This window comes from Myotis brandtii, unplaced genomic scaffold (assembly GCF_000412655.1).
Source record: "Myotis brandtii unplaced genomic scaffold, ASM41265v1 scaffold2561, whole genome shotgun sequence".
Taxonomy (NCBI): Eukaryota; Metazoa; Chordata; class Mammalia; order Chiroptera; family Vespertilionidae; genus Myotis; species Myotis brandtii.
In genome coordinates this window covers 173,263-185,891 of record NW_005359721.1, presented here as the reverse complement: position 1 = coordinate 185,891, position 12,629 = coordinate 173,263, and the positions used below count along the sequence as shown (strand labels likewise).

The 12,629-nt window shown below is 46.6% G+C and overlaps 1 protein-coding gene across 1 annotated transcript; it reads right to left on the bottom strand.

Moving 5' to 3' along the window:
• Nucleotides 1–7,759: 7,759 nt before the first annotated feature.
• PSMB9 (proteasome subunit beta 9) lies at nucleotides 7,760–12,376 on the bottom strand. Its single transcript, XM_005867929.2, has 6 exons — nucleotides 12,124–12,376; nucleotides 10,372–10,439; nucleotides 9,566–9,697; nucleotides 8,899–9,028; nucleotides 8,496–8,637; nucleotides 7,760–7,937 (listed from the first exon to the last, which is right to left on the bottom strand). Exons 1-6 carry the CDS (start codon nucleotides 12,181–12,183, stop codon nucleotides 7,810–7,812), a joined length of 660 nt encoding a protein of 219 aa, XP_005867991.1. The 5' UTR covers nucleotides 12,184–12,376; the 3' UTR covers nucleotides 7,760–7,809.
• Between the last annotated feature and the right edge of the window lie 253 nt (nucleotides 12,377–12,629).

The following is a 12,629-nucleotide window of genomic DNA, read 5'->3' as shown; positions in this document are numbered from 1 at the left end:
TTTTGCAAAGTCCATGCTTGTCCTTTGTGCATTTTTCTCTAGGGGTTGCTGCCTTTGTTACTGATTTGCAGTTCACTGTATATTCTGGATATTATCCTGATGGGTTTTAGACAATGCAAACATCCTCTCCCATTCTGTTATTTGTATATAAGAGTTGTCCATGGTCTTCATTTAAAAAAAAGTCTTTAATTTTGATGCACTGAAATAAGGTTTCCTATTATGGTTTTGGGGGATTTATATAAAGAAGTCCTTCCCTGTCCCTGGTCCCAAAGGTAATTTTTATGTTTTATTCTATTACAGGTCAAGTTTCCCATTTCCCTTTTGGGGCTTCAACCTGCTATTGTACATGGCATTAGGTTAGAATCCAGCTTTGCATTTCTTTATACAGTGAGCCATTATTTTATAACTAGGGGCCCGATGCACGAAAATTTGTGCAAGAGTAGGCCTTCCTTCCCCCGGCTGCCGGCACTGGTTTCTCTGGGGCACATGGGACCCAGGCTGGCTTCCCTCTGTCCCCGTCTTCATCAAGAAGGACATCCGGCCCTGACCGGTTTGGCTCAGTGGATAGAGCGTCGACCTGCGGACTCAAGGGTCCCAGGTTCAACTCCAGTCAAGGGCATGTACCTTGGTTGCGGGCACATCCCCAGTGGGGGGTGTGCAGGAGGCAGCTGATCGATGTTTCTCTCTCATCGATGTTTCTAACTCTCTATCTCTCTCCCTTCCTCTCTGTAAAAAATCAATAAAATATATTTAAAAAAAAAAAAGAAGGACATCCGGAAGATGTCTGGTCTAATTAGCATATTACCTTTTTATTATTACAGATCACATCTATTAAACAATACAGAATTTCCCCATCAACTTATGGTACCAATTGTATTGAAATATATATGTGGATTTTTCTGTCAGCTCTCTATTTCCAGCCTCATTTTGGATTTCCTTTCCATTGTCAATGAATTATTCTTTTAAAAGAACTATTTGATTTATAGTAATGCTTTTTAAATAATCTCAGTTCCATAGAATGTCTTAATGTTTCTTAAGACAAGTTTCCCTTTATATTGCTTTTACTTAAAGGTTTGTTTAGCTGTTTGATGACTTTAGTACTATCATATATCCTTTGAGGTATAGTTATAGATTTCCTTTAAAAGGTCAAATGGGGTTTCAATTGGGATTACACTCAATTTAAAGATTAATTTGGGGGGCAATTGATATCTTTATGATTATTATGTCATTCAAGAATGCAAAATGACTTTCTATAATTTCAAATTATATTCAGTAACTTTTTTAGAGTTTACATTTTTTTCTATTAATTCTTTTGTTGTTGCTGTTGTTAATCCTCACCCTAGGACATTTTTTCCCATTGATTTTTAGACAGAGAGGAAGGGAGGGGGAGAGACAGAGAGAGAGAGATATCGATGTGAGAGAGACACATCGATTGGTTGTCTCCTGCATGCACCCTGGGCCAGGACTGGGGATCAAGCCTACAACCAAGGTACATGCCCTTGTCTGGAATCAAACCTAGGACTCTTCAGTCCCCATTGCTCCAACCATAGGGCATTTTCTATGAATTCTTAACTGAATCAGTAAATACTTTAGTAGTTTTCCAGCTATTGTAAATTATTTCTAATTTTTATTGTATTTCTTATTGGTTATTCTGGTGTAGAGAAACGCTATTGATTTTTGTAAGTTGTTCTTATGGCTAAAAACCTTGGTTAATTTTTTTGTTATTTTGATGGTTTACTGCTTCTGTTGTTTTTTATTTTTAAGTAGATGATCATACAATCTTCAAGTAACAATAGTTTTATTCAGTCTTCTTATTTCTCTTTCTTTCCTGATGCATTAAGCAGAACTCCGTGCTATGTTTAACTAGTAATTACAGTGAGCATTCTTGTCTTGGGCACCTAAGATGTTTCCATTATGTATACTGCTTGTCATAGATCTTTTGAATAACAACCTTTGCCAAGAGAAGAAACTTTTATTTGATTCCTGGTTCCTTAACTTTTTTCACAAATCATAAATGAATATTTAACTTTATAAAATGTCTTCATTAATTAATTGAGAAAAGCAGATGATTTTCTTCTTTAATATGGTGAATTATAGTAATATATTTTATTACATTGAAGTATCCTTGCATTCTAAGGACTTTTCACTTGATCTTGATATATTATTATTATTTTTAATACTGTTGAATTCAGTTCATAAATAATTATTTATTCTTCCCACCTATGTTCAAAGTGAAATGGCCTGTTTTCTTTCCTTGACTTTTCCATACCTCAACTTGGAATCAAGATTGTACTAGCCTGATAACATTAGCTGAGCAGCTTTTAATCTTTTTTCTATCTTCTGATAAAAAACAACAACATAAGGTAGGAGTTGCGTATTACTTGAATGTTTGATGTATCTCACCTATGAAACCATCTGGGCATTTTTTAAAAGCCTTACCTTAGGACATTTTCATTGATTTTTATTTTTAGAGAGAGGGGGAAGGAGGGGAAGAGGGAGGGGAAGAGAGAGAGAAAAAAAAATGGACATGAGAGAGAAACATTGATCAGTTGGCTCCCACATATGCCCCCTATCGGCCTGGAGATTGAGCCGAAAACTAGGTATGTGTCATGTCCGGGAATGGAACCTTTCAGTGTACGGGATGATGCTCCAACCAACTGAGTCACACTGGCCAGGGCTGAGCATTTTAAAAAATATATTTTTATTAGAGGCTTTTGGCAACATTTTCTATTTTTTCAATATTTATTGGCATAGTCAAATTTTGTATTTCTTCTTGCTAATTTTTGTAGCTTAAATTTTTCTAGGAATTTATCTCATAGAGGTTTTCAACTTTATTAGTATATACTTGTTCATAAAACCTTTATGTTTCATATCTGTTATAGCTATAGCTATTCCGTCCTTTTCATTCTGTATTTTGTTTATTCATTCCTTTCTCCCCTTTATTTATGATCAGTCTGGTTCTAAGTCTGAATATCTCAAATATTTTTTTAAGAAGCAGCTTTGGGTTTTGTGAACCTTTACTACATAGTTTTGTTTTCTAGTAAATTGCTTTCTATTCTTATGTTTATACAGTGGGGCCTTGACTTACGAGTTTAATTCGTTCTGAGACCAAGCTCGTTAAGGAGCTCGTTAACTCAAATTACTCTATCAACTCAATGCAAAAAATCTGCCGAGAGACAGCTGGTATCTCAAAAAACTCGTTAGTCGGGACACTCGTAAGTCAAGGCCCCACTGTAATTTCCTTCTTATTTCTTTAGGTTTGCTCAATTGCTCTTTATCCAGATTTATTAGGAGAATTTTTAGGTTATATATTTTTAACTTTTTTTGTTCTAATAAATGTATTTAAAGCTATATAATTCTTTCTGAGTAATGTTTTAACTGTGTTTAATACTTTGGAATTTCTTGGTGTTTTCTCTATGGCATAGTGCATGTTCTATTTCAGTAAATGTTCTGTGACTTGAAATTTTTTTTATTTCTTACGGCTTTTCATTTCTTAACGAATCTTATACCTAATTTCATTTCCTTCTTTGCTTTCACTATCCTGTAGCTCAGCCAGTTGGTTCCTCCTGATAAATGTGCCCGGTAGACTGGCTCTCTGGGGAAAGCTTTGCCTGGGAGCAGTGCTGGCTTCTGGGGCATAAATGCTTCCGCCATGGCCCGTGTCCGGCTGCCACCGGTTAACAGCTGCCTTTCAAAATTCCCCAGTCCTTACAATCTGCTCCTGTAGCCAGTGTAAGGCAGTCTGCTTTTTCTTAACACATTGTGGACGGATCAGGAGAATTCTCGCTTCATATTATACAGTGTTTTACAAAGTATCATACTTTAAAAAGATATTAGCTTGTAAGAACATGTAATAAATAACTTCAAATGCAATGGGTATTTAATTTTAAAGCATGCCTTTTAACATTTATGTAAAATGTTTTTTGTACTCGTTCAATAGAAACTTATTTGGCCACTGGGTAAAGCTAGCAATAAAACTACTGGTCCGGCCCTAGCTGGTTTGGTTCAGTGGGTAGAGCGTCAGCCTGCGGACTGAAGGGTCCCAGGTTTGATTCTGGTCAAGGGCATGGACCTTGGTTGTGGGCACATTCCCAGTGGGGGGTGTGCAGGAGGCAGCAGATCGATGTTTCTAACTATCCCTCTCCCTTCCTTGCCGTAAAAAATCAATAAAATATATTAAAACAAAACAAAACAAAAAACTACTGGTCCGCAATGTGTTAAGATATTCATGTTGTATATTAGTCTTACCCCTGGTCTTCCCTTAATTTTTTTAGGTAATTCTACTTTATTAATAACATTAACTTCTTAATAGCACGTTTAGTCCATCGACCCTCCCCTCTTGGTGTCTGCCTTTTGTGCAGTACCACGCTGACTCCACTATTCATGGTCCCTTTCGCTTCACTTATTTCTAAACTTTATTTTCTCTTTGCTCCAATTTCTTCTTCTTCTTCGTTTTAAATTGTGTCTGTCCCTGGGAGCTGCTCTAAGCCCTTTTAGGAATAAGGGGCACAGGGACATAATTGCTGGCCAATAAAGAACAGGAGAGCTTTCTCATTTTAAGAGGTTAAATCTCTGCTGTGCCGTTTCAGGTTTCGGGCGTGCCGCAGGCCATGAGGCTCAGCCCGCACCAGTGCCCGGAGGCTCATATCTAGAATGAGGGAGTCCCCCTCTCTGGTTCTCAGTTCCCTACTCTCCCCCGCCCACAGGGTCTCTTTCCTCGGTTCCTCTGGCCAGAGCATGGGTGTCTCCTGGTCCGCTCTGCAGCTCTCACCGAGGCCTAACTTCAGGGCAAAGCCAACTGACAGCACCCGGGAGGCTGCCTCCAAGCGATGAGTCCTCTCTCTCAGTCCTGTAGTGCTAGCTTTCCGTCTCCTCCCCAGTTCCTAGTGGTGATCAGCAGGCGAGGTAGGCCTTCAGCTATTATTTTAAACTTTGAAATAAATGTCCTGGCTGGGAAGGACTCCAGCTCTAGTGGACGTAGATCCTCCCCCAAGGGCGTAGGGCTGCTTGTAGGATACTTTGAATTTGTATGCTTAGCCTGAGGACCAGAAAGCAAAGCAGACAGAAGCTTCCAGAGGGGCCTCCTAGGGCTTCTGTGAATATAGCGCTTCACTGCTCACTTGGCATTGAACGTCAAGCTGTGAACCACCGTGGAAGTCACTCAGCACCTTCATTTGGCAGAAGAGGAAAGAGGGCTCCCAGCGGGGACTAACGGGTCCTGTCACTCAGGAAGCGCATGGCAAAGGCCACTCGGGGCCAGAACGCGGCTTGTTGAACACAGTTACTCGGGCTTCTGGTAGCAGGTTCTGAGTGGCAACTAACGAACTTGGCTAATTATTGCAGAGTTCAAGGAGGAGATGCTACATGAAGCCCGAGGGAATGGAAAGCTTGATGTAGCGGTAGAGGAAGGGCATATGGTAAAACTTCATCCCAGATTTCAGCGTTTGAACTTGCTGTGATTTTGGTCAAGTGACTACTCTTTCCAAGCCTCCATCTGTCCTTGAACAAAAGTGGTACCAGTACCTACTGTGAACCTGAGAAAGAAGACACCTGCTAAGTAGGGCTCCTGGTGGCTAACTAGACTCCTGAGGATGATGAGAACAAAGCGAACAGACGATATCCCTGTTTGGGACCAAGAATTCCTCAAAGTTGACCAAGGAACACCATTTGAACTTATTCTGGCTGCAAACTATTTAGGCATCAAAGGTTTGCTTGATGTTACATGCAAGACTGTTGCCAATGTGATCAAGGGGAAAACCCCTGAAGAGATTTGCAAGCCCTTCAATATCGAAAATGCCTTTACTGAAGAAGAGGAAGCCCAGGTACGCAGAGCACCAGTGGTGTGAAGGGAAGTGAAACGTTGTGCCTGGCACTAACACTGTAAGGACTGTTCCAAGTACTAGTTGCCCTGCTCTGTTTATAGTTGTTAATATCAGGCAAACAGTAGACAAATGCAGCAGCAAATCAAGTGCATTAGCAGAATATTGTCCTCATTGCATGTGTGGTTTGGGTACAGATTCCAAACCAATGGCTGAGTTTCTTCCAGTGTGAATAAAAGTATCCTTTTTCTTTGCTCTGAATAAAACTAAATTGTGGGGTTAACACACACACACACACACACACACACACACACACACACCAAAAAGTAATGCCTAGCAGCCATGTCTACATAGGGCCTCTCACACAAACTGCACTTCAGGGAGAAGCCGGCACTGAACTGCCTGCCTGCACTGTTTCTGCCATCTGAGCTTCTCTTATAAAGGAGTTTCTGGGATCCTATTTCAACAAATAGGACTGAGGCTTTCCCCATCCAATTGGAGCTATGCAGCTATGACCAATCAGAGTGGCTCTACTATGACCAATCAGGACAATGTCTTTTGGACCAATCAAATTTTGAGGATTTGGAGTCCTCATTTGCATGGGAACAGACCAATCAGTGACCAGGGGCCAAGACTTCTGTCCATGTAAGCCAGCTCCCCTTTCCACTGAAGACTGAAGACTGAGTTTCCCCAGAGAATTCTAGTGCGGAGTGGAGCAGAGTGGAGCAGAGCTGGGTCGGGCTGGGCTGGGCTGGGCTGGGCTGGGCTGAGCTGAGCTTGGATGAGCTGCGCTGGCCCCAGGGCAGCCTCACAGCGGTGCTGTGTCACAATTGAGTTGTTCCACAGCCGCTGTACCATTGAGCTGCTTGCGCTGAAAAAGTTTCCTTCTTCACCTCACTCCAAATTGGGACTTCCTGTTGGCCTTGAATTGGCACCAAAGGCCATTGGTTGACACTATACAGGTTTTTTTGTTTGGGTTCTAAGAGATAAAGTTTATAAGCATTTAGCGAATGCCTCATCTAATACATATAGCACCTTTTTGTGTGTGTTATTCTTTGAAATTCACAAATGCCCCCTTTGAAATGCTGTTGTTGTTGTTTTAACTTAAGCATTCATCATGTATTGACCTTTAGAGTAAATGGATGCATTATGAAAGAAGTCTTTTACAGGTGAGTTTGCTGGTGCTCTTAGCAAACCCTCATGTGTGCCACTGTCTTATCTGCCTATCAGTCTTAGCCAGCAATTTTCAACATTTTTTACCTCGTGGCACACACAAACTAACTACTAAAATCCTGAGGCACACCAAGAGATATATTACATTTTTTCCATTCTGACACAAAAAAAGTAGGTATACTTTGATTCATTCACACTGGACGGCTATTATTGTGTTGGCTGCTGTCATTTTTTATTTGACAATCTAAGGAAACGAGGTCAGTGCCTCCGATTAAATAGTCAGGTATTGCATGTTTTAAAGGTTCTTGTGGCACACGGTTGTGCCACCTCACACCTGTTGAAAATTGCTGGTCTTTCCCCTAAAGATATTGAAGTATTAGTGACATTTCTGTCTTCCTCACTTTCTGAAGTTATGCCCTCACTTTGGAGGAATTGTTTCCTTCTTTATTTTATTTAATTAATAAAATGAAGAAGAAAAAGGCAAGTCTTGTCCTTGTATTTTCCTGTGTACCTCAACTTCCACCCTCGTCCCTGGGGCGTCAGAATGGATTTTGTATCTAACATTTAAAAATCACCCAGGCATGAAGACCTGTCATGTGTAGGGCTCTTTCTAGTATACCCCTCCCTCCTCCTCCTGGGAAACATGTGTTAGACCTTGGGGCTAAAGAATGAAAAGGGGACGCTGACTCCCGGGAGGGAAGAGGGGAGGAGCCCCTCCCCTAAGCTTCACCTCTCTCAGCACCCCCTTCCCATGGACCATGCCGGGCCTGATTTCATAAAGTTTATTACAAAATAAGGAGGAATGTGTGAGGAAGATTCACTCGTCATAGAATTTCGGCAGCTCATTGCCCAAGATCACACGATGGTCCACGCCGGCAGCTGTAATGGTGACCAGGTAGATGACACCCCCACTAGAGCCATCCCTGTTCATGGCCAGAGTGATAGCTGCAGAGGGTTCAAGTGGGAGAGAGGGAGAGAGAAAGGCTTACCTTCAAAAATCATTTCCTTCCCTTCCACCCATAAGCCTACTCCCACCTTCCAACTCCAGACCCATCTCCTAGAGAGGCAGACTTAGTAGTGTGCTAACAACCAACTTAAAAGTAAAAAAACAAACATGCCCTTTACATGGAACACCTCCTAATGTCCATGGTCTTAATACTCCTACCTCAATTCATGTCAAGTTGTAAATAGCTTAACAGCAGCTCCCAAATCCTTGACTGTTTACCAGTTGGCTCTCGTGAGCTAGCCCGAGCCAGCTCCAGCTCACCACTGGTTCTTACGCGCCACGTTTCTTAGTTTGCTCTTCTCAGAACAGTCCTGGTTCATGCCTTTTGTCCTGAAGTCCCATCTAGTTCAGCATTTGTCCTGCCCCCTTTCACTCTCAAAGTGTCCCAGTTTGGATATTAAATTAAATGATCACCCACATCCTCCGCTTCCTGTTCCCCTACTCTACACTCTTCCCAGGTAAGAAGCCCTCCCGGCACCTTGCCCTTTGCCAATTACCCTCCGTGGTGAAGCGCCTGCACTCCTCAGGGGACATGCCGCGCTTATACGCTGCGTCCACATAACCGTAGATGTAGGTGCTGCCAGAGCCACCAATGGCAAAGGGCTGTCGAGTCAGCATTCCTCCCAGGGTTCCGTACACCTGCGGGGGGTGGGGGGTGGGGGACGCCCTCAAGTCAGACCAAAGAAGCATCAATTCTCTTTTTGCCACCGGACAAGCAGGTGGCCTCCAGGCTCTGCAGTGAAGGCCCGGCATCTCCGACCCGACCCCCGTTGGAGGAGACTGCCCTGTGCTTTCAGAGGCAGTGTCTTGGGAACTCACTGCTAGAAGGACACGACCACCAGCTTCCTCTCCAGGGGACTGGGGGACCCCAAGGGAGGGAGTGCATTGGGAGCAACTCACCTGGCCCCCTTCACGTTGGTCCCAGCCGGCTACCATGAGGTGAGCAGACAGTTCCTCCCGGTATTTGTAGCTAATATTTCTCACCACGTTTGCAGCAGCCAGAACGAGGGGAGGTTCTTCCAGTTCCATCCTGAAGGAAACGTTAGGAAGGGGGTCAATACAATCTCCTGAAGTTCACCCTCCTGCGCCATCACCACCATCCCTGCCAAGTGCCTCCTGAAACCCAGAGCTGCCAGAGGGCAAACTCCAGCTCCCCTCCCAGCAGCAGGAACCCGAGTCTCACACCTCCATTGCCCCTCCTTTGCTCTCACCTGCCACTCCCCAGTGATACAACCTGCCCTTGTGGGTGAAAGCAGATAAGCCTCACTTCTGCCAATGACCTTGGTTCCCCATAGGGTGACGGATCCATGGGCCACCTCATCATTTTCTTCCTCAGTATTTACATTAGGATAGGGACTTACAGTCCTCAAACTGCCTTCACAGGTATAATTTGATTCTCAAAATAACCCCACAGGCGTGGAAACCAGTGTGGAGAGACCCAGGCCGGGTGAAAGCTAATAAAAGCCACGGTTCAAACCAGAAGCTTTTGTTTCCCACGGCAGTGCTCCTGGAGCAGGGCACTCACAGGGGCTCGGGGGCTGAAGTGTGAGGACCCAAAGCGTCATACCCATGGAGCTCCAGCTGGTAGGCAGCCATGTCGGCCACGGCCTGGGCATCGGCAGCCGAGCCGGAGAGCGCGCAGTAGATGCGCTGGTGTAAGGGGGACAGCTTGTCAAACACCCGGTTCACCACAGCCTCCCTGCGGGGAAGGAGGCAGCAGTCAGCATTGGCAGAGTGGCAGGAACTTTTTTGGTTAATCATCCAGTGTTTCTCAGATTCATTTGATGAGAGAACAGCTCATGAAATTTAATGCTTGGATTAAAGCAGGAAGCAAGAATAATCTCAACTAAATGAAACACTGCAAGTAATCAAAATCACACTTATTTCAGGCTTAGATTTTATAATAAAATAAAAAGAGTAAGCTAAGAATGATGTTACTTTTATCAATTTTTTGTTTGCTATTAACCATCTTGAGGAAGTTATGTGTTCTATGGAACATAACATAATGTGGATCTAACCCCATAGGTTCATTTTGCATCTGAGGGAACTGGCCAGGAGGGAGAAAGACAAAATTAGTCCAACACGCGATAGGTGAGAACCAAGATACCTGTTTTTCAGACCCATCTTTTCTCTCAAATCTCTATCCCTGTCCCCTTCTCAGACACTGCTCCTTCCAGGGACAGGCTGGAGCATTCAGGCCCCATGAATTCAGAGACCCAAGTACCACCCAATATCTTATCATAGCACCTTTCTGAGAGGCTAACTCCATTTCTCCAAAGCTCAGTTCGCCAGGCTCTTCACGAATGGGTAAGAAACATGTGTATTTGGGGCCATTCGCTTCCTTCCAAAGCATATACCTTCACGGGTACTTACCCTGCGGACACCCGGGAGTCAGAACCCACCACCACGCCCCCATCAAACTCTACCGCCATGATGGTTGTCTGCAGAGAGAGAGGAGGGAATGTCAGAGCAGGAGGAGCCTTGATCCCCTCTTGTCAGAGGTGAGGAAACATCCCCAGAGAGGGAGGGGACTGGCTCAGGGTCACCCAGAAATTCAGGCCTGAGCCCACTCCATCCTTCCATTGTCTCTCCTGGCTGCAAGGGAACACCACAGCCTGGCCGCGGGACAGCACAGGCGGTGCAGGTACCACAGCGTAAGCCCCAACCTTCCGTGTGGGGTTCTTTTCACTGTGAAGAGAGAGGTGGGGGCGAAGCTACTACTAAGGCAGAAGTTTGGCTCAAGTGAATTGCAGTCTCCATCACATGTGCTTGTGAGCAGGTGTGAGAGACCTGACAGAGCAAGCTGCCATGATCTTGGGAAACAAGCTCATGTCTTTTTGGGCCCAGAATCCTCCACTCGACACTTCCTTCATCAGAAGCCAGCTCTCACACGGGGAAACATGGGGTGGGGGTGGGGGGCGGAGATGGTCAGCAGGGCCACGTTTCAAGGAAGGAGGAAAGCAGCAAGGAACACGAGGTGGGTGAGAAAAGACTTCATTCAGGGATTTCTGAGCAAGAGGAACAGATAGCGGCATCTCAGGAGTCAGGGGGGGAGAGGATTTGATTGGAGCGCGAGCTGACTTCCAGCTCAAGAAAAGAAACGAAGGAAGCGTGAAGAAGAGTAAAGCTACCCGTTTTCTACTGCTGTTGAGTTTGAAAAGGCCTTAAAGATCCCTGGTTCAAGTGAGAAACTGAGTCATGGAGCAGGCGAGTGACTTGCCCAAGGTCACACAATGAGTGGCAGAACCGGGACTAAAACCCAGGCCTAACGGCCCCCCCTGTTTGGCTTCTGCTTTCTGCTTTCGGTGGCTGGTCCGGCAGCGAGGGGGGTTTCTAACCTAGAAGTGGTTTCCCTGCTCTTTCTCACCGCGCTGGCCCCGGAGACCTGCCCTGGCCAATTCCCCCATGAAGAGGGCCAGGGCCCAGGGGCCGCCACATCTTCAGGGTTACCGCTCCGAAGCAGCGTGCCCGCAAGCTGAGAGTGGTGGAGCAGTCTGGGATCAGAAGCCAGCCAGTCTTGGGCTGCCACCCCCCCACCCCCGGGCAAAGTCCCCCAGCACGTGCGTGGGAGTGGGCGCCGAGGGGAGCTGCGCAGCCCCGGGCCAAGCGGGAGCCCTCCCGGGGAAGGCTGGGGAAGGGCCCCCGGGCCCCAGGGACCTCGCTATCAGCGCTGGGGCCCTGATTAGCCAGGTGCCAGTCCATCAAAGTCTGAGTGATGCGCTGGCCCTTCTCAATCAGTGCTTATTCCCCGCTCCCAAACGCTGCCATGTTTCACCCAGGGCGCATTCCCTTAACCCTCTGCACCTTCTCCAACCCCTTCCCTTGATTTAACCAGCCCCCTCTCTAGTCCAGAGTGAAAGCGAAAGCGCTTTAGAGCAGCTTCCCCTTGACGCTTCCAGCTAAGAGCCAAAGCACCCCCTTCTCCACCAGCCTCGCGGGCGCAGTCCCTTCACGGGCCCCTATGATCCCCCTCGGAATAGAAATGCTGCGTGTTCACTGCGGGGACTGGGGCACTGGCGCTGCCTTCTCATCCAGGTTGGTCTCCGCTTCACTCCTTGGTGCTTCCAGCTCCCCAGGCGCCCCTCCCGCCCCCCCTTCTGCTAACCCCAAGCCCAGACTCATTACCCCAGTGAGGACTTCTCCGGCCCGGGGTAGGTCCCCGGCAGGTGGTCTGGCCCGCAGCATCGCTGCTCCGCGCTGCTCGCCGCCTGGGGCACGGAATTCCGACTCAGGACCGCGCGCAGCGCGCAGCCGGCAGCCCCGCCCCTTCGCCACGCCCGCCAGGGGGCGCCCGTGTCCACTCTGCGAGGCTGCGCACCCTGGCGCTAACCTGCCTGGGGCAGATCTGCCCGGAGACAGGTGACCAAAGAGCCCGCCCTGAGCCAGGGAGGGGGAAGTCTCCACAAATGGGTCCCGCAGGAGGGGGCAAGGGAAGGCGAAGGGGCCGGTGTGCGTGATGGAGAAGGTGGAGCACGACGGCTGCCCCCCACAACCTCAGATCTGATTCCCATGTCCTCTCCCAAACAGTGTGGGCGCGCTCGTGGGAAGTGGGCGGATCCAGGGAGCCGCCGCGCTTTCGTTTTCTCTTTCCCCTAAATGGCTCGCTTCTAGTCAAGAGCGGTCAGGCTCGG

Excerpts from the sequence above, each read along its gene's own strand:
- PSMB9 (XM_005867929.2), bottom strand. The coding sequence starts at position 12,183 with ATGCTGCGGGCCAGACCACCTGCCGGGGACCTACCCCGGGCCGGAGAA. Across the intron at positions 9,698-10,371 it reads GACTCCCGGGTGTCCGCAGG|GGAGGCTGTGGTGAACCGGG; the intron begins GTAAGTACCCGT and ends CCTTCCCCGCAG. Across the intron at positions 9,029-9,565 it reads TACCAGCTGGAGCTCCATGG|GATGGAACTGGAAGAACCTC; the intron begins GTATGACGCTTT and ends CGTTTCCTTCAG.